The sequence below is a fragment of the Ascidia mentula genome, chromosome 4 (genome assembly GCF_947561715.1).
Source record: "Ascidia mentula chromosome 4, kaAscMent1.1, whole genome shotgun sequence".
Taxonomy (NCBI): Eukaryota; Metazoa; Chordata; class Ascidiacea; order Phlebobranchia; family Ascidiidae; genus Ascidia; species Ascidia mentula.
This window is the reverse complement of record NC_138569.1, coordinates 9,540,953-9,558,361: the sequence shown is the minus strand read 5'-3', so window position 1 is coordinate 9,558,361 and position 17,409 is coordinate 9,540,953. Positions and strand designations below refer to the sequence as shown.

Below are 17,409 nucleotides of genomic sequence, written 5' to 3'. Positions count from 1 at the left end.
ACCATGTCAAAAATGCCCTATTTGAATTAAATTAACTTGATAATTAGCCTAAAGTATTACATTGCACGTTTTTATTGTATGTTATTTTCATTAGCATTTTGTCATACATGGTGTGTTAAATCAGCTGATAACAGAATTGGCAGTGTTTGTGGCAACTAACTACTAATGCTTTTAATTTGGTTTAGCCTATAGGCTATTTATTATTTACGATTTTTTGTGTCTATATACTTTAAACAGATTACATAGGTAATAAAATATTGTTATATGTCCATACGTTTGTCAACAATCATGAAAGGTTTGTTATTTTTGGTGGTTGTTGGGGCCACCATATTCTTTCTAATTCCTAATGGGACTGATGGAAAGAAGGGTCCATTAGTTACAGATGAGGCAGGTAAACGTTGACAAAAATACTCTCATTTTATTAAACATGCTATATTATTAGGTAACGTTTGAAATGTCAATTGGAGATGAAAGCATTGGAAAAATTGTAATTGGTGTACTGGGAAAAACTGTTCCAAAGACTGCTAAAAACTTTGTTCAACTGGCTGACCATGAGGTAAATTCTGTTTCAAATATTTTTTTTTTAAGATGGGATTTTTACCAGAAAAACAATAATTTTTAGAAAGGATTTGGTTATAAAGGAAGCAAGTTTCACCGTGTCATCAAGGATTTTATGATTCAAGGAGGTGACTTTACACGAGGAGATGGGACTGGAGGTATAAGCACTTGTTGAACTTATTTAAAAATATAATGCCCCAAGCAACAGTGCACCTGTATGTCTTTCAAACTTCCAACAGCATTTGCAAATATTCCGAAATATTTTCGTTTCAGGAAAAAGCATATACGGAGAAAAGTTTGCTGATGAAAACTTCAAGGAAAAGCATTTTGGCCCCGGTTGGTTAAGTATGGCAAATGCGGGCAAAGATACCAATGGCTCCCAGTTCTTTATCACAACTAAGACGACACCTTGGCTTGATGGCAGACATGTGGTGTTTGGCAAGATCATAGCAGGCATGGTAAGTGATAATGTATTTCCTTGTCATATAAAAACATGATGAAGTTGAAAAAAAAATAAACAAAATTTACAGGATGTTGTGAGAAAAATTGAAAACACTAAAACTGGCCAAAACGACCGCCCGCTAAAGGATGTTGTTATTACACATTGTGAGTCAAAGAAACTCGACGAACCATATCCAGTCAGCCGAGAAGCAGCCAAAGAAGCGTAGTGTTCCCAGGTCAAATTTTTAAAATGTTCCTAAGTGAAAGTGAAGCCCTCTGTTGCAGTATCATTTGACACTTGAAGCCATTATCCTGGTACACTGGTAAATAAATGGCCCAACATATAATTTTGGTTTTGTATTGCCGTTAAAGATATTGTGCTCAAATAAAGTGACAACATTTTCCAATGCCATCTGGTGTAAAGAAAAGACAATTCGTATTTCTCAACATTTTTTACATTGACTATGCACTAGGTTTTTGCGAATTTCGAATAGTATTTTCTGACATCGCAAGACGATTTTTTGGAGATATTCCGTGGATGAGTTTAGTGTTTATAGATTGAACCTCGGCTAAAATTCCGCAAAAGAAAGCTTACGGCCAGTCTCAAAAAAATTGTTTAAACTTCGCAGTTTTTTCGTTGACATAATTGGTTCGTAACGTGCGGTATGAAACTACATGATGCGGCGGATTTTCGAGGACCCAAAATATTCCGGCCCAAACCCCATTCTGCAGAATTTTAGCCGAGGTCCAACGTATAAATTGTGCCTTTGAAATGCACAGGAGTAGGGATATAACAGAAATTGGCAGGATCGGACTGAGAACTTGCTATACCTACCAACTATTTATACTGGCACAGGCGCATCTATTTCTCTGTGTTTGTATTAATTTTTCTGAAAGTAACAACAGAAACCTTTGACCATCAATTACACCAAAAAACATGCAACACGTAAATTTGTGTTAAGTGAGGGTGAGATGGTTAATCGGGACAGGAGCTGGGGCTCTAGTCGGTGGTTTGGCGGAGATTGTAGTATTGTTTTCCCGCACAAAATGACGAAGTTGTTTCGGGTGACCGTGATCCGAAAGCATCTGACATCGTCTTTCCTGTTGCAGCCAGTAGAGCATCTCAATTCTAAAAGAAGCAGTGTATTTATATGTTTTAATGTATCGTTGCAGATTGGTTTGTAGCTCCATATACGTTGGTTGAAATGTAATTATTTTTCAGCAAAAACTTGCTCATACATTTTTATGTTGCAACATACAATTGAGTGATACGGTTTCACGTTTGGGGCAATGAGCGACTTCAAAACCTTTTTTTGTGTAAAAATAGGCGAGTAAAACAATATGTATATAAACGTCATCATAACCCCACAAATCGCTCGATTGAAAAGTAAATGAACCTTATGAGTTAACATTAAATAGGCCTACTAAGACAGAAGTTTTGAAATTTTGAAACTTACTTGTCCCAAGACATTTTGTCTTGATAAGGGCGGCCACAAAATGTGATAATGTCGTTAAACTCTCTGTGAATGGATTCAAGCATTCCCGATATTATCTTCTCGTATCCTGCAAGACGCTGATAAAGTCGCGAGCGAACTTTTGCCTCGTGGAGTCGACTGGAGGACGAACCCCGTTGACCTGCATGGATTGATGGTGATTACTTTGCAAGTGTTGCCCAACAAAAACAAGGCATTTAACTCCAAATAGTGTCGTGCGGTTTGTTCATCGCAGTGGATAACAATTCCATCGCGGTTTCTGTCAAATTTATCTCCAAAACTAGTGTTTGGTTGTTTAGGTACAAGTAGTGAGCCAATAATGATCAATGTTTAGTTGTTGTTTCAAAGTATATATAGAAACAAGGTCCCTGGGAAATCCTGGTTGCAGTGAAAAGCAAAATGCCATGATCTGTTGACTTTATAAAATATTGCGTGAATTCAAGTTTAGCTTTACCCTTTTCAAAGAATCTTGTTGGATCTGATGCATTGCGTTCAAACGTTTCCAGATCGTGGAGTGTCTTCTCACGTTTAAGGATGAGGTCAGTAACTCGCTCCCAGGCGTTTACACTCTATTTAATCACGGAAACAAGTTTAACTGTGACAGGAAACATGCACTTTTTCTGTGCCATACTAACAACAAGGTCAAAGACGCGTAACTGTTAAAAAACAAAATGTACGTTTTTTACATTTCTTGCAAAACGACTGAACAGAACGGCTTTAGTTCTAGAACATTTTTATCCTACAAGACCAACATCAAACGCCTTACATTTTTGCACGTAATAATACTACTATAAGCATACCGCTTCCAACATAGGCAAATACTGGTCTGAACTGTATTTAAGGGCGGCGTCGAGCTTCTGACCCCCAGACAGCATCAACTTTTTCCACACGGTCTCCAACCTTGATTGCAGGGGTGGTTGCGACTGCTTTGGAGCTTCAGAAGTAATAACGGTGGACTTGTCTGGTTGAGATTTACTTCGGTTGGTGGGCGAAAATGCCTGGCTGGTCGACCTGGTATAATAAAGTTATAATTTCTTAACATAAGACCCAGTCGTTTTGACACAAAATAAGGTAAATTTTCTTTTCATTGACCAAACTGACCAACTGACCCAAAACACGTAGAGGCATAACTCACTTATAAAACCCTCTAAGTAAGTTAATCGGTTTCTTGACTGGCGTGCTTGAAACCCACTCTGCCTTGTAAACTGTGCTGGTGAGCGCTACCTTTCCTGGCATGAAGGCTACTGTAACACATAAACCTCCTGTATGCTAAACAAGGTTGCACAGAGCTAAATGTGGCATCAGATGACAAAAAACAAACAAAGCACTAACCTTGTCTGCTAGCTCGCCGGGGCGTGATGCTTTTACGGTGCTTTGTAATACGTATGTTTTTCCTGAACGCCGCCACGTCGTCTTTTGAAACATAACCTACCAAAATGTGCGCCGTTTTTACTGTAAACTGTCTACATGGTAGATAACTAAAGTGCAAACCTAACACTTGCTCTGATAAATAATAATTCACACTATAAAATCCACACGTCCGACATATGCACATAAAATTAAGGCAATCATTCTAATCGTAACAATACTGTGACCCAACATGGCCACATCGTTCTGTTTAAGTGTAGCGAACAAAAATTACCTGACGAATATTCATCCTGAGTAAATACCAGAGGAACTTCTTTCTTTACCCTCCCAACTTCACTATCCTCCGCATCGGTATCCAAGGCCCCGCTGCTCTGGCCACTATCCTTACAAAATTCTACGCTTTCTGCCATCTTATGCGCCCCGTAAACGGTCGGCGCTCTCGCCATGCTTCCTGACACTTCACTCCGTGGTGTCTCGCTGGAACTACTTGTACCCTGCTCTTCTGCTGAATCTGAGGAACTGCCGAGTATTTGTGGAAGGGGGCGATGTCGACGTCGGGGTGAAGCGGATTTGCGCCGTGGCGATGACTCAGTTTGAAAGCTTGACTCGCTACCGGCGCTAAAATGACGGTTTGTATTTTCGCGTGCTACTGCAGGTATGTTGCCTTTTTCAGGATATGCACTGAACTGCCACAGGTTATAATTATGTAACAGTACATATTGAACACCAAAATACTGTATGTTTTAAGGTTTAAAAAAAGTTGTCAAATCTCGTCCATTTTAGTTTTCAGGATGTTTATGATTACTTCAGTTACAGTTACAGAGTTACGATTTGCGTTTTTTTAAAATGCTTACGTTTTCTATAATTCTTAAACCAACAACCAACCTATCATCAGAAGCCGAAAAAGAATTTGTAACTGCTCTAGGTGAAAGAAGAATATGCTCCCTCGGTAAATCGTCCAAATCACCTTGTCCCAATTTCTCATCCTCTGCCGCTTTGTGGGCCGCCAAGTATTCTGAAGTTAGGTAAAAATTCACTACAAGAAGATTAATGGATGCCATGGCCAAACATAATTGAATAATGTCAAGCAGCACAAACGGCGCAGTGGTGCCTACCATCCAAATCAGGGTATTTTCCGAGGCCACCAAGGAATACCGAGTTAGCATTCCAAACACCTCGAACAAAATGTTCTTTTTTCGCTTTAATTTCGTCCAACAGCTCGTTTCTTTTTCTGTAAGTCACAATGAGTAAATTATTTAAAACATTGTACAAGCCAAACGTTTTTGATGGCTTTACAACGAATTCACACACATAAGTATTCAGCATTGATGTTGCAGAATAAACCGTCTACACATAAGCCTTTAAACACGTAATTTGAATCGGTCCCTATTAATGTATAAAGGTAAACGCAAAGTAAAAATCGGAGTAAAATGTTATTTTATATAAACAACTTTGCTCAATATTAGGTTGTGTGTAAACAAGATTGAAAACTTAAGTTTGTCACAGCTTGAAATGAAAATTGTACCAAAACCACGATTCTAGAATATAACAAATAGAGCATAAACTTTGAGAAGGCAGCTTCCAGAGAATCTCCACTATATGTACACATTCCAATACCTTTCCTCTTCGAGTTTAGCCAGTTTCGATTCCGAATCAGCCACTGATTCGCTTCCTTCGCTGTCGTAAAAGTGGAATATGACTCCGAGGAAGTCGGTTTCCTGCATACAGAAAGCACACGTATGTTGTGAGACAGTATTCTCGTGGAAAACAAAACAACACACACTGTTTGATTCTGTACTTATAACACTTAATCTATCGACTTGCAAAAAATTCAACCCATCAGTATACGATTATAAGTTGAGAAGATGGCGATGGGCAGTCAGAATTTTTTTCTCAAAATAAAATTGTACAGCTTCTCACCTGGGTGGAGAGGTATTTCATGTAGTCATCAGTCGTGAGTGTGGCTTTCCACCAAGCCAACCAAGATGCATAAGCTCTGGAAGGTTTTTCGGGTGATATGTGCGCATTGTAACGACTGTTGGTAGATGCTGATTCCCGAGCCGTCAAAGCAGGACGATCCTTTCTTTCCCAAGCAACTGGATCCTGCAATCGCAGACACTAGTTGATTTTAAATGCACATTTTACAGGAATAAGTCCATGCAGTTTATATTGGAAGCAATTGGCACATCACTTTTGGGGAACTCAATAAAAAACAGATATGCAGAGCTAAAATGTCACTATGAATACTACATGAAACATGGAACAGATTCCGCCCCTTCGGTCTTTGGTTTCTATGACCACTTTTTCTATATCTGTTAAATTATTATTTTGTTCTTCAACGCATGTCGCGTGTATGAACTTATGCACCAGCCGTTTTTTTTGCATGAGTGTCGTCTTCCACGTAAAAGTGGCGTCATTTCGGTTGCAGCGAAACAAAAAATAGTCAGGGTAGAGCATCGCTAGTAAAAAAATGATTATTCTTTTATTTTCATTTTGTGCCTTGATGTATCGATTCTGGTGTATAGTGTCTACTGTGATAACAAAACGATTTTTTTTAAATAACTTACTTCTTCACCCCAAGGAGGACAGAGTCCAAACTTAGTAAAGTCCGGATTGATAATTTGCTGAGAACGTGGACGGACAAGGGTACTTGATGCAAGCACTTTACTCAGGTTGACTTCCGCAGTTGGTTTTATCACCTAGAATATTGGAAATGCACATTTGTAAATGGATTACTACTGCAATTCGTCCTAATCCTGAACAAGTAATTGTTGTGAACAGCTCTAATACTAAAAGTTTTTTTAAAGATTTTAGTATTTTATCATTGTTTTGTGAAACACTGACATGTTATGGTTTAGCACACACAGCAGCAATAAGAAATGACTCCAACCATACCATTGGGTCGTTGTCAAATTGAAGATGGGTGTTAGAAACTGTTTTCATTATTTCATCATAAACTTCTTTGAGTTCTTCACCTTGGAAGAGATTTGCATCCAATTCTTTTACAGTAGCAGGTGATATTTCACCTAAATCAAAACAAAATAGAGAATAAATTAGCTAAAAAAAACTATACATGTTTTTATGGCCACAATAAAAAAACAATTTATTTAATTTCGTTTTGATATGATTTTATTCCTCTGTCCATCAACCACACAACCAACTTTGATCAACAAATATTTAAGTTTTATCTTTTTCTTCATATTGTAGTTTAACTTGCCTGTTAAGTCATTGTGCAATGGACCATACATTTCCAAGGCAACAGTTGGCAAATCCACTTTATCAGGAATGTGTATGTCAGAAGTTCTTATGGTTACTGAAGTATGATCCAATGGATTCACTTGACCAGGCTATGAGAGAAAAACAACAATTTGCTTTCTATGATTGTTTTCAAACAAATCTACTGAAATAAGGTCATTAGTATTTTGCACAAAAAAGTACTATGAAGATGAATAATAACCATGAGAAGTAAAATGGCATCGGACACTAAAATCACACCGGTTATTGAGGCAGGCACTTGAGTGCCTTGGTATCCATTTATATCTGTGCAAAATTATGATTCATGTAACGATTGTTACATAAATCTGGAAAAAATAAACACTTACTAATTTAACTTGAACAGTGGAAGGTTGTGGATAAATAGGTTCTGGAAGAGGTTCATTATTTTTCTCTTCAAACAATCGTTTCCTTTCATCCAAGTCTGCCTCCTGCTGTTTCAATTTCTTTGCCTTTTCTTCTTGTTCTTCACATCTTTTACAGAAGTTAAAGATATTTTTTTTTTATTATGGTTACATGTTTTTATAGGGTTTAAACAAATAAAAAGTAAGTTCAAAGAATTAATCAAACCAAAATGCATAAAAGAGATAGTAATTTTTATTATCATGCACAAAACACCTTGTAATTGCTTGGATTAATGGAGGAATATCCTTTTCATCATCATCACTACTACAACTTGCAAGAATTTTGCTTTGTTTTGCTACAAGATTGACAAGATCTTGCTTGGGATCTAAGATGTCCATGGACTTCGGAGCAAAAGAATCTTTGAAATCTGTATAATTGCACATTTTTAATACTTAGCTTGCAAGTAGACACCCAAAAAGTTACCTTTCACCAATAACCTTGGGGCACTGGAAATCAATCTGGCAGTTGGTGCATATTTTTTAACAGCTGATAGAGGAATATGCGGACTTGATTGAAGTCTGGATCTTGCAATAGGACTTTCCAGCTCCTATCAAGTATACATCAAGGCAACATTCAACTTTTTCTTATTGTTTATATTACTATAATTATTGCAATTTAATAATTAGCTCATCTGGCTCATTAAAAACGTAACTTTATTAACCGACGTTTCGCCTGTTATCCAACAAGGCTTCCTCAAGGTATAATTATTGCATTTTGTTTTTTAATGAGAAAAGTTCCCACCTCGTGTTCTTTTTTGGTCTCCAAAAGTAAACTTGGGATATCCAATGTTGGTTCAGAAGACCACTTTTTGTAAATGCTATTCAATACAATCATATATATGTTAAAAATACACACAACACATTACTATTTACCTTAATAGAAAAAACGTCAGAAATGTGACTGCAGGAATCGTCCACTTGCGGGACTACCATGACAAAAATCATTTTAATCGCTTTGTTTTTTTGTCGTGGTAGTCCCCAAGTGGACTTACTGTGGGGCTATTTTGTTGTTGTTGTTGTTTTTATTAATTAAGTTAATTTTTTATTGCTATTCTGTTTTCAGACAGAAACTCAGGATGCCATTAGGCGAAATTAATATTTCTCAAATAAAGATCTGATACTGGTGTGATCGTCTGTTACTCCTTTTGGAGCCCTAGGAATATTACTATTTACCTTTTAAGGTTTGCTTCCGACACATCAGTCCTGTATGTTGATATCTGGTCTGCAAAACCAGCAAGCAAGCTTTCATCTTCTTCTTCATCATCCTCATGTATTTTATGTGTGGGTAATAAACAAATGGCCTAAAAGCAGATATATTTTAAATTTTACTTAACAAGCGCAACATAAAAACTTATTGCAAAAGACCTGATGCATGTCTATAGATGGCATTTTGCTCTTCATGTCTTTTAACTCAACCCCCATCTTAAATTCATATCGTTTATGTTCCTTGGGACGACTACTTCGGAATAGGCTTCGGAATGAAAGGTGACTTGGAGACTAAAAACATTTTTTATTCACAATAATGCTGATCCTTTACCATGTAAAAAATATAGCTCATGGTATCAGCATTTTACTAGTTTTACTGAATTTAAAACCTAAGAACATATTACATTTCGGTCAATACCTTTGGTGGAACAGGTGTGACTGGATCTTTCTTCTTGGTCAACATCATGGAATCATGCCCTGATGTTTTTTTGAGGTCTGAGATAATATGTCTTCTCACAGACAACAGGTTCAAGCTGCAACATGAATATAAATGTAATTGCATTAAGGGGTCACAGAAAATAATAACATACTATTTATCTGCATCCAGTGCTAGTTGCCCACGGATTCTTGACAGGTTTGCGGCTTCACTAAATATACCTCTGTCATTAAGAACTCTAACTTGACCACAATAATAGAGAAAGAGTTGTTCACATACCGTCACCACATGGACCTGTACAGCAGGATAATCATTAACACAGTCTAAAAGACTTTAAGAAGGAAATATGTTGTTTAAAAAAATGAATTGTTTTGCTACCGTTATTCTTCTTTGTAATTCTTTGTTTTGTCGATCTGTAAGAAATGGATCTTCCACTTGTCTTCGAAATGTTGGCCACACAGCATTTACCTCCCCCAAAATAACAGCACCCTGGCAAGAAGTTAACAGCAATTAAGCTAATTCCAAAAAGCAGACAAGTAAGCAAACAATATTTTACCAAACTTCTCTGATCTTCTAAAGATATATGTTCCCATTGTGGCCTTGGATTTATTCTTCTGCGAATGTGTTTGCACAATGTTAAAACAGTTTTTGGTGCAGATCGGATCGTCTCATTTATTGGAGTAACAGGTCTCTCACCGACATCTTCCAGAACTGGTGCCTCAACATTCTGGTACAAAACCAATGTAAATTGGAAAATATTGAATTGTGCTTCAACTGCACAGTAAGACAAGCTGTGTTATTTCAAGTAAAAAATAGTAACATAGAAATGTATTTTTTATATAGTTATCGACAGAAGTTTTTATTATGCTTCTTACATTAGTAAAACATACACATACCCCTGCTTTAAAAAGTGACAAAGAGCTTAGGTCACTGAAGCATTTTCTTTGTTCTTCCATTTTGGTACTAGGCATATGGTCAAGTTCGTACATGCCTCTACTTCGTTTTCCATGATAGACGTGTTTTCTTTTGAGGTTGTATTCGGTTACGTTAATTGGATCCTGGGCGGTTGTCATATTTGCCGGTCATATGCCCTGTGGCTTGCTCTGCTTGTCATTAATAGTACATTTATGTTATTCGTGAATTGTGGTTATAAATCATTTTTTCACATCTGCCACTTCAGCACTTGTTCACCAACTTCATCAGCAGTTCCAGAAATGGAGTCGAATCTCCTTGGTGACCATTGTGTTGATAGCGCCCCTGGTGGTTTGTGTATAGGGGGACCACCGTATTTTTGACTTTTGTTGTGGTTTACACTTGAAAGATACAAAACCTTTTGATAATTATTGCCCTCAATGTCAGTTTTTATAAACGTCTTTTTATTAAATGACCCCCCCCCCCCCCCTTGCAGCGACAAAAAAGCAAAAAAACACGATTCACAATTTAGTAAAACGGCTTTGAAACTAGTGTTATTCTGGGTAATGGGTTCATGCAAATATTTGTCAATTATACCATCATTTTTTTTTCAAGCACGCCAGTAAATAGGCTAATGCACTTTCCTAATGTATAGACCGGCTAACAAAACACATATGCTACTGTGCAAACAATTTAATATCTGATTAAAATCTATTTTGAAAGATAAGTGGCTAACCATTACTGGAAACAATATCGATTTTCGAAAGGTCGCAATGTATACGTGAGCTGTTACATGGACGACATAACATCAATTATATATACGTCTCGTTCATGCAACATCGCAATGAAACCGAACATGGCAAAGATATACGACTTTAAACCGATGAAGGAAAGAATCATTTATTTTCAGGAAGTAATCTTGCATTCTGCAGTGATTTTTGGTATTGTTACTATTGAGTTTGTCGTTCATTATTACTTCAAATGTCCGTGTATAAATGAAGATTCAATTATTCGCAATTGCGGCACGAATAACGCCAACAACAATCAGTGCAAGTTTATCAAAAACAGTTATTATAGCTGGGCGTACATTTGTCTTCCGGCGATAGCACTTTTTATTTTGGGATTTGTGTGGAACCCTGAAATGTGGAAAGTACTCAGTGGGAAATGTTACAGGTAAATTATGCAGAAAAATTAGGTGATGATGGAAGTGCACGTAAAGGACATCAAAATCATATAAAAAACAATTTTCTCACATACAGTAAAAGTCTCAATAATTTACTAAAGTTGCTCAATGCCAGGGGAAGATGGAGGGGTTGGATAGGATTCACGTGTCGGTGCATCAGTGAAACCATTTTCAATTCCCTTGTATCGCCTTGTGCCTGGCTGGTTATTACCTTTTTGGAAGGTGACTACTTTGCTTGCGCTAATTCCATTCAGCCTTACAGAGGCGATTGCACCAATGAAAGTAGCGACGTAAGTGTAATAGTATTATTTAATTGACTTCCGTTAGTATCACTATAGAAGGTTAACTAATTATTTCTACACTCCAAAATCCATTGGGAAATAAACTTTTTAAGTGGTCGATTGTTAAATATGGCTATCTTTTGGTGCCATGATAATCAATAACTGATTTTCAAAGAATTCCCACCTTATATGATTTAATTACGCTACACACATTTTCCTCGTGTTGTTGTCTTCTGTGTAATTTTGCACTTGTTCCGGACATTTTTACCAATTGGTTCAAATCATTACATCAAAATTGTTTAGGATCCCTTGTTTTCGGACGAATACCAAAACAACAAAAATGTATCGAAATTGATCGGCTGGATAATGACAGTGGTTTTAAGCTTGGGCGGGATTTTAATCTTCGGAATAGTGCGTTGCTGCCTCACTAAATCCTATTACCAAGACAGGCATGACATCTTGTACCGCGAAATTGAGGAAAGAAAGCTGGAGGTGGCGATCAGAAACATGGTGGGCCTTATTTCTTACCGATATGTTTGCCCCAACTGCCTTTAAAGTTTAGCACGTTTTTTATTCAGGTGGATCTTGAAACACGTGACGTCATAGACAACTTCCCTAACCTGTTAATGGACGATGAAATGTGGCATAAAATTGCCGAAGAGAAATGCACTGGAAGACACCTTGTCGACATTATAAACCAAGGCGCTCCCTACGGCGATTTTCGAGACATGACAGCCAGTAACAGCCAATTCACGTTGGAAGAGCCAGTGGGAGATTACCTAGATTCACAACCTATTGAATCTGCAGGTTTTCCTCTGTAAATAACAACTTTTCTTGTTAGAATATCATTTGCACGATAAGAAAATTCGTTGAATTTGGTCTGACTAGTGGTGTTTAATTGTATGGTGTGTAGAACAGCTCACAGTTGCATTTAAAATGCAATTCCAGGGAAGCTGAATTGTCCTTTATTTTACACTATGGATGCCTCGTCGGATCAGCTTATATGACCGTTATTCAACGAGAGTTTAGTTGTCGGCAAATTTTATTCCTGTCGGATATGTACAATGCAACATAACGTCTAATGACTCTAATCTAACCTAAAACAACGCGAAAATAATTTGATTGGTAATGAAAGTTATAATCGCATATGAAGAAAAATTTTGTATGACAGTTAAGCAACACATATGGAAAGTTTGCATAGAATTAATTAATTAATTATTTAGTTAGATAATCATCACTGTTGAACACCAAGTTTTACAACTGAACAGGTAACATAATTTTTTCCATCAATAAACGCATGGAACTCAAAACAACCTGCCTGGCGAACAGGTATTTTCGTACTATGTTAAAACGTTGTTACATTAAAAAAGATGTGCAATTGTATATGATGATGGAATAACATGATGAACGAACATAAAGACTGCAACAAAGCCCAATTTACGGTTCTTGGTACACACAGATTATATACGATACATACAAACAGACTATAAACCAAACACCACATTTTTGTACAAATACCCAACCAACACTCACATGACATAAAAATGAAACTTGAATACACTTTTCTACTGAAGTGCAAATTCTTGAATGTGTAACAACCGATCAAGTAGTTTGAAAATACGTTTAAGTAAAGTACAGCAGAGTTACTTTATGATTTTGATTCAAACACTTCCCTTACGTTTTGAATTTGACGCGTTACGCTTGATTTACTGGTGCCGCCTATTGCCTGATATTGCTCCACCGAGTGTTCAAAGTCCCACACATTTTCGACGTCGGTATCAAAATGTTCACTAAAAATTTTGAAAAAATAATGCATTGTTTTAGTATTTTAAACAGAGTGGTGTAACTACATGCTGGCAGATAAAGTACAGTCGATAAACAAAGGCGAGTAAATTTAGGTAAAATAATAAAACATCACCTGATTGTTTTGAGTTCGCTTAATGGAACTTGATTGAGTTGACAATTTAGTGTTTCAGCTTTTTTCACCACCATCCCTGATAAAGTGTGAGCCTCCCGAAATGGTATCTGCGAAAAATTGTGCTTACTTTTTTGGGCGAAAAACATGACAGCTGTTGCGATTCAAAGCAAATCTAAAATTTGAGAGCCCAGCACGTGCGCACCGGAAAAATGTCAAAACGTGATTTACAAATGTGCTCGACTACAACAGACGTGCAGTGAAATAGCGCATTCGTTTCTTGTCGTTCATGATTTGCCGTCTCGTCTTTAAATGACATTATTGAACGTCACAGTGACCTTTTAAAGAAGTGATATGTTCACCAGTTTTAAGTCAGAAATTTCGTAAATCATTACAAACATCAGTTGATAAATGTGCTTACCCCTTTTCGGACAAGGTAATACGCCACATCAGTTGCCAGCATATCATAACTCAATGCATTTCGCATTCGTTCGCGGTCAATCAACAACGTCGAAACCACACCGCAAGAAATCTGAAACCTCCAGGTTGGTTATTGTGTCATGGCGCAACACATACATTAAAGTGATGTTTTTATCTATCGTGGCATGTGTTGTTGCCATCTGCCATCATTATTTGTTGACAGAGTATGGCACACATTTCTTTGTTAAAATAACAAATCTCAACTTAATTGTTTGGATTACCTGCAAAACGGCACTGATTGTGTCACAAACTTCGAACAACGCAAGTTTGTCCTCTTGCAAGTCTTTGTTATAAGTACTTGGAAGTCCCTTCATCGTCACCATGAAACCAGTGCACTTCACAAAAACAAATCAATTCTGTCAGCTTTGTATTTTTGTTTGACATTTTAAGGTTTAGATGGAAATTAGTAGAAATAACGGATGATAGGTCAGTTTGTTTACATTCTGAATGGGTTGACATACATTTCAGATCATAGTTGCAAGATATGGATTTACCTTCCCTAATATTGTTCCTGCTTTGCCACGTATTAACTCCAAACTGTCTGGATTCTTTTTCTGGGGCATTAAACTACTACCTGTGCTATAAGCATCGGATAATGTGACAAATGAAAACTCCTTTGTACTGTAAAGAATGAGATCTTCGGCAAATCTGCTTAGTGTACAACTCACATGGGAAGCCCAGAACAAAACTTCCGCTGTAAAATTATTAACATGGACGATATTAGATACAACAAGTACATTCAACCAGAAAACTTAAAAGAAAAACAAAATAACTTGGCTATAGCATTTTAAATCATATTATCAAATTAATAAACTCAAATATAGGAAATATGATATCAAATAAAATCATATTTTCTATTAAATAGTCCCCTTGAACATGTGCAGGCACAAAAATTTGAACCCATGCACCTAAATGATCATGTATTAGCAGTATGTTAAATGCGTAAACACCAGCACAGATATATTAGTTACTTTACAATTCAGGGTCATGTTTGTATACTATATTACCTATGTAGTCTCTCCCTCCAGTTGCATCAAGGCTGTTCCAACTAACATCTTCAAATTGAAGTTTTTCTGCCATAAATTGTCGATCCACCCCAAATGGGTTGCCTGCTAGGGCCCCACTTCCCAGAGGCAAAACATTGATACGTTTTCGAATATCTTGAAGGGTTTTGTGTTGCCGAGTCAATGCAACTCCATAGCTCATCAGCCAGTGACTCCACCTGTAAATAACCTTAATGTGAACAGTCCACCTTCACGTTTTGGTTACTACAGCAACAGCAGAGAAGTTGGGATGTGCCACAAAATCATTTGTTTTTTGTTTCGTTAGGCAACAAGAAAAAAACTACATCGTTTCTTTTTTATTTTTTCCCAAGTTATCTATTTAAAGTTGGTAAGATTCTTCTGAAATTGCACTGAAAAAACAACTATTAACCACAAACGCTAAATTATACTTTGATGAATGAATCTGGACAGGATATATTGATGAATTTAAATCTATTTTGACAGTTGGCTGTACTTTTATATTTTATCAATTAGGAACATGCAGAAGTGAAGTACCACCTGAGTTACCTAATTGGTTGTGCACGCTGCATGTGAGTATATCCTGGAAACAGTACATCAATCTCATTTTCAGCTCTATCAGCAATGGTCTTTACAAGATTTTCAACATGATTGAATATTTCGTTAATCTCATTTCTGAGCCACAAACGAGTGTCAACAGCAACCTATGAAATATTATGAAATGAGAGCAACATTATGTTTTCTTGTCAAAACACATTTTATAATACCTGATCATTGCGACTTCTTCCGGTGTGCAATTTTCCAGCAATGTTTGACCCTATTATCTCAGACAACCTACGCTCATTTGCAGTATGTATATCTTCATCACTTTCTTTAATACAAAAAATTCCTTCGCTCCATTCATCACCAACTTTATTCAGACCTACAGTCACAACATTACAATAAGGTCAATTTTGGAGGATGAACTATACTTATTACTATGTGCCTACATAACAATGCAAACATATAATCTGTCAACTTTTTTCCAATTTTTTACACAAAATCTACTTTAAGATAGAAACATAAAAGTTTGGCCTATTGCATCAAATCAATTATAACGAATTCGTCATGGCTCGTATAAGAAATACTTCATTTTAAAAGGGACTCTATTTTATTTATAAGCAGTACATGTGGAATGGACCAGGGCCTTTATCTGGGAGCTTTGTTCGTAGCATTTAAGTAACCAACAAATCTAACACAATGTTTTTCTATTACAGATCAAAAGGATAGGCAAAGTGAAGTAATTAAGTTATTTGCATTGCAAGACCTTTAATTATATCTACAGTTACCTTTCTGTATATGGCATTGTTCATCATCAGTCAATAGTCCACATTTTACAAGTGCTTGAGCATAAACTTGACTACCCAGGATATCCGATTTCCAAAGACGCTTATCATAAGTTATGGAAGCATTGAATTTTTCCATCAACTGATTGGTTGCTGCATCGAATCGACCTCCCCACAATTTGCTGTGCTGCTAAAAGTTTGCAACAATGTATATTAAAAAATGAAAAAAAATAATGTAACTTACCTTGTGTGAAGACATGTCAGTTTTCGTACGCAACAGTTCTGCGCCTAGTGCGAAATCATGCACAGAATGCGCCGGTCCTACTGCAACGTGCAACTGATGTGATTACCGTCGTTACGAAATAGAAATTTGTTTATACGTACAACTTTCGGGAATCCCCTACTGTAGTCACAATCATGGCGCCCTCTAGCCCTATGGTCGCAGAAAACATGAGAAAGCAAGAAGTTATGCAGAAATACGTCACTCTTACGCTTTTGACTGGGTACACACCGACTGAAATACAGGCTGCATATACAAATATGAAGAGACAAATTAATGGACACAACGTAAAATAATTCATTTTTGCGTGTCTTGGTTAACGATACCATCATAGTATACTCTAGAGTATACTATGATACCATGATCATGGTTCCTCGAGGAACCGCATCGCTATATACAAAGGTTCAGTAATAATCAACTTTTATAAAGATCGCCCATCACTTCTCCAGAACTCTTTCAAAACCCTGTTAAATTAAAATTGTGGGGCAGGTGCTAGAAACAGGGTTCCCAAGTGGAATAAATGTGCCAGTGTGAGGCCTTTTTGAGATCACAATAAATTGTAGTGGGAGAAAATAGCGCTAACGGAGTCTTAAATCCAGCACTGCATATGGGCCCCCTGTTAGCATGTAGCACTCCTGTGGGGGTAGTGTGCCGGACCATCTCTAGTGGGTCTGGCGGTCCAATTGAATTAATGGCGTGAGTACATTAATATGGACTACTCATCCAAGCAGTTGCAGTGCGTTGTGATAAATAAATTCAATTGCATTTCATGTTTGTGTTTCTTTCAGATAACTAAAATTCTAAACTGCTGGACATTATCACCTGAGAATGG

General features: G+C 37.0%; 4 protein-coding genes and 1 long non-coding RNA gene across 7 annotated transcripts; 2 read left to right on the top strand and 3 right to left on the bottom strand.

Annotated features, from left to right (window-relative positions):
* The first annotated feature begins 233 nt into the window (after nt 1-233).
* Nucleotides 234-1,555, top strand: LOC145899528 (peptidyl-prolyl cis-trans isomerase B-like). Its single transcript, XM_082988370.1, has 5 exons — nt 234-387; nt 443-556; nt 623-716; nt 832-1,016; nt 1,089-1,555. The coding sequence occupies exons 1-5, from the start codon at nt 265-267 to the stop codon at nt 1,224-1,226; spliced, it is 654 nt and encodes a 217-aa protein (XP_082844496.1). The 5' UTR covers nt 234-264; the 3' UTR covers nt 1,227-1,555.
* Nucleotides 1,556-1,566: 11 nt separating this feature from the next.
* On the bottom strand, nt 1,567-10,384 carry LOC145899527 (coiled-coil domain-containing protein 87-like). Its single transcript, XM_082988369.1, has 22 exons — nt 10,076-10,384; nt 9,736-9,906; nt 9,558-9,668; nt 9,334-9,473; nt 9,162-9,276; nt 8,903-9,034; nt 8,711-8,838; nt 8,280-8,355; nt 7,962-8,085; nt 7,752-7,905; nt 7,463-7,607; nt 7,078-7,207; nt 6,756-6,886; nt 6,428-6,559; nt 5,781-5,963; nt 5,478-5,578; nt 4,976-5,091; nt 4,746-4,875; nt 3,293-3,503; nt 2,947-3,061; nt 2,457-2,634; nt 1,567-2,128 (listed from the first exon to the last, which is right to left on the bottom strand). Exons 1-22 carry the CDS (start codon nt 10,250-10,252, stop codon nt 1,957-1,959), a joined length of 3,072 nt encoding a protein of 1,023 aa, XP_082844495.1. The 5' UTR covers nt 10,253-10,384; the 3' UTR covers nt 1,567-1,956.
* Nucleotides 3,717-4,423, bottom strand: LOC145899530 (uncharacterized). The gene is made up of 2 exons (XR_014402492.1): nt 4,135-4,423; nt 3,717-3,920 (listed from the first exon to the last, which is right to left on the bottom strand). It is a non-coding gene; the product is annotated as an uncharacterized LOC145899530 (long non-coding RNA).
* A 551-nt stretch (nt 10,385-10,935) lies between the features above and the next one.
* On the top strand, nt 10,936-12,376 carry LOC145898045 (calcium homeostasis modulator protein 4-like). Its single transcript, XM_082986491.1, has 4 exons — nt 10,936-11,264; nt 11,390-11,564; nt 11,859-12,065; nt 12,134-12,376. The coding sequence occupies exons 1-4, from the start codon at nt 10,936-10,938 to the stop codon at nt 12,374-12,376; spliced, it is 954 nt and encodes a 317-aa protein (XP_082842617.1).
* A 209-nt stretch (nt 12,377-12,585) lies between these two features.
* On the bottom strand, nt 12,586-16,761 carry LOC145897341 (argininosuccinate lyase-like). 3 transcript variants are annotated; one of them, XM_082985591.1, is made up of 11 exons: nt 16,682-16,761; nt 16,542-16,621; nt 16,301-16,487; nt 15,740-15,894; nt 15,522-15,676; nt 14,958-15,172; nt 14,445-14,644; nt 14,172-14,285; nt 13,892-14,002; nt 13,474-13,580; nt 12,586-13,345 (listed from the first exon to the last, which is right to left on the bottom strand). In XM_082985591.1, exons 2-11 carry the CDS (start codon nt 16,554-16,556, stop codon nt 13,204-13,206), a joined length of 1,401 nt encoding a protein of 466 aa, XP_082841717.1. In that variant the 5' UTR covers nt 16,557-16,621; nt 16,682-16,761; the 3' UTR covers nt 12,586-13,203. The 3 variants fall into 3 exon arrangements, with proteins under 3 accessions (XP_082841717.1, XP_082841716.1, XP_082841718.1); XM_082985590.1 differs by lacking the exon at nt 16,682-16,761 and having other exon boundaries at nt 16,542-16,671; XM_082985592.1 differs by lacking the exon at nt 16,682-16,761 and having other exon boundaries at nt 16,301-16,484; nt 16,542-16,670.
* Nucleotides 16,762-17,409: the final 648 nt, after the last annotated feature.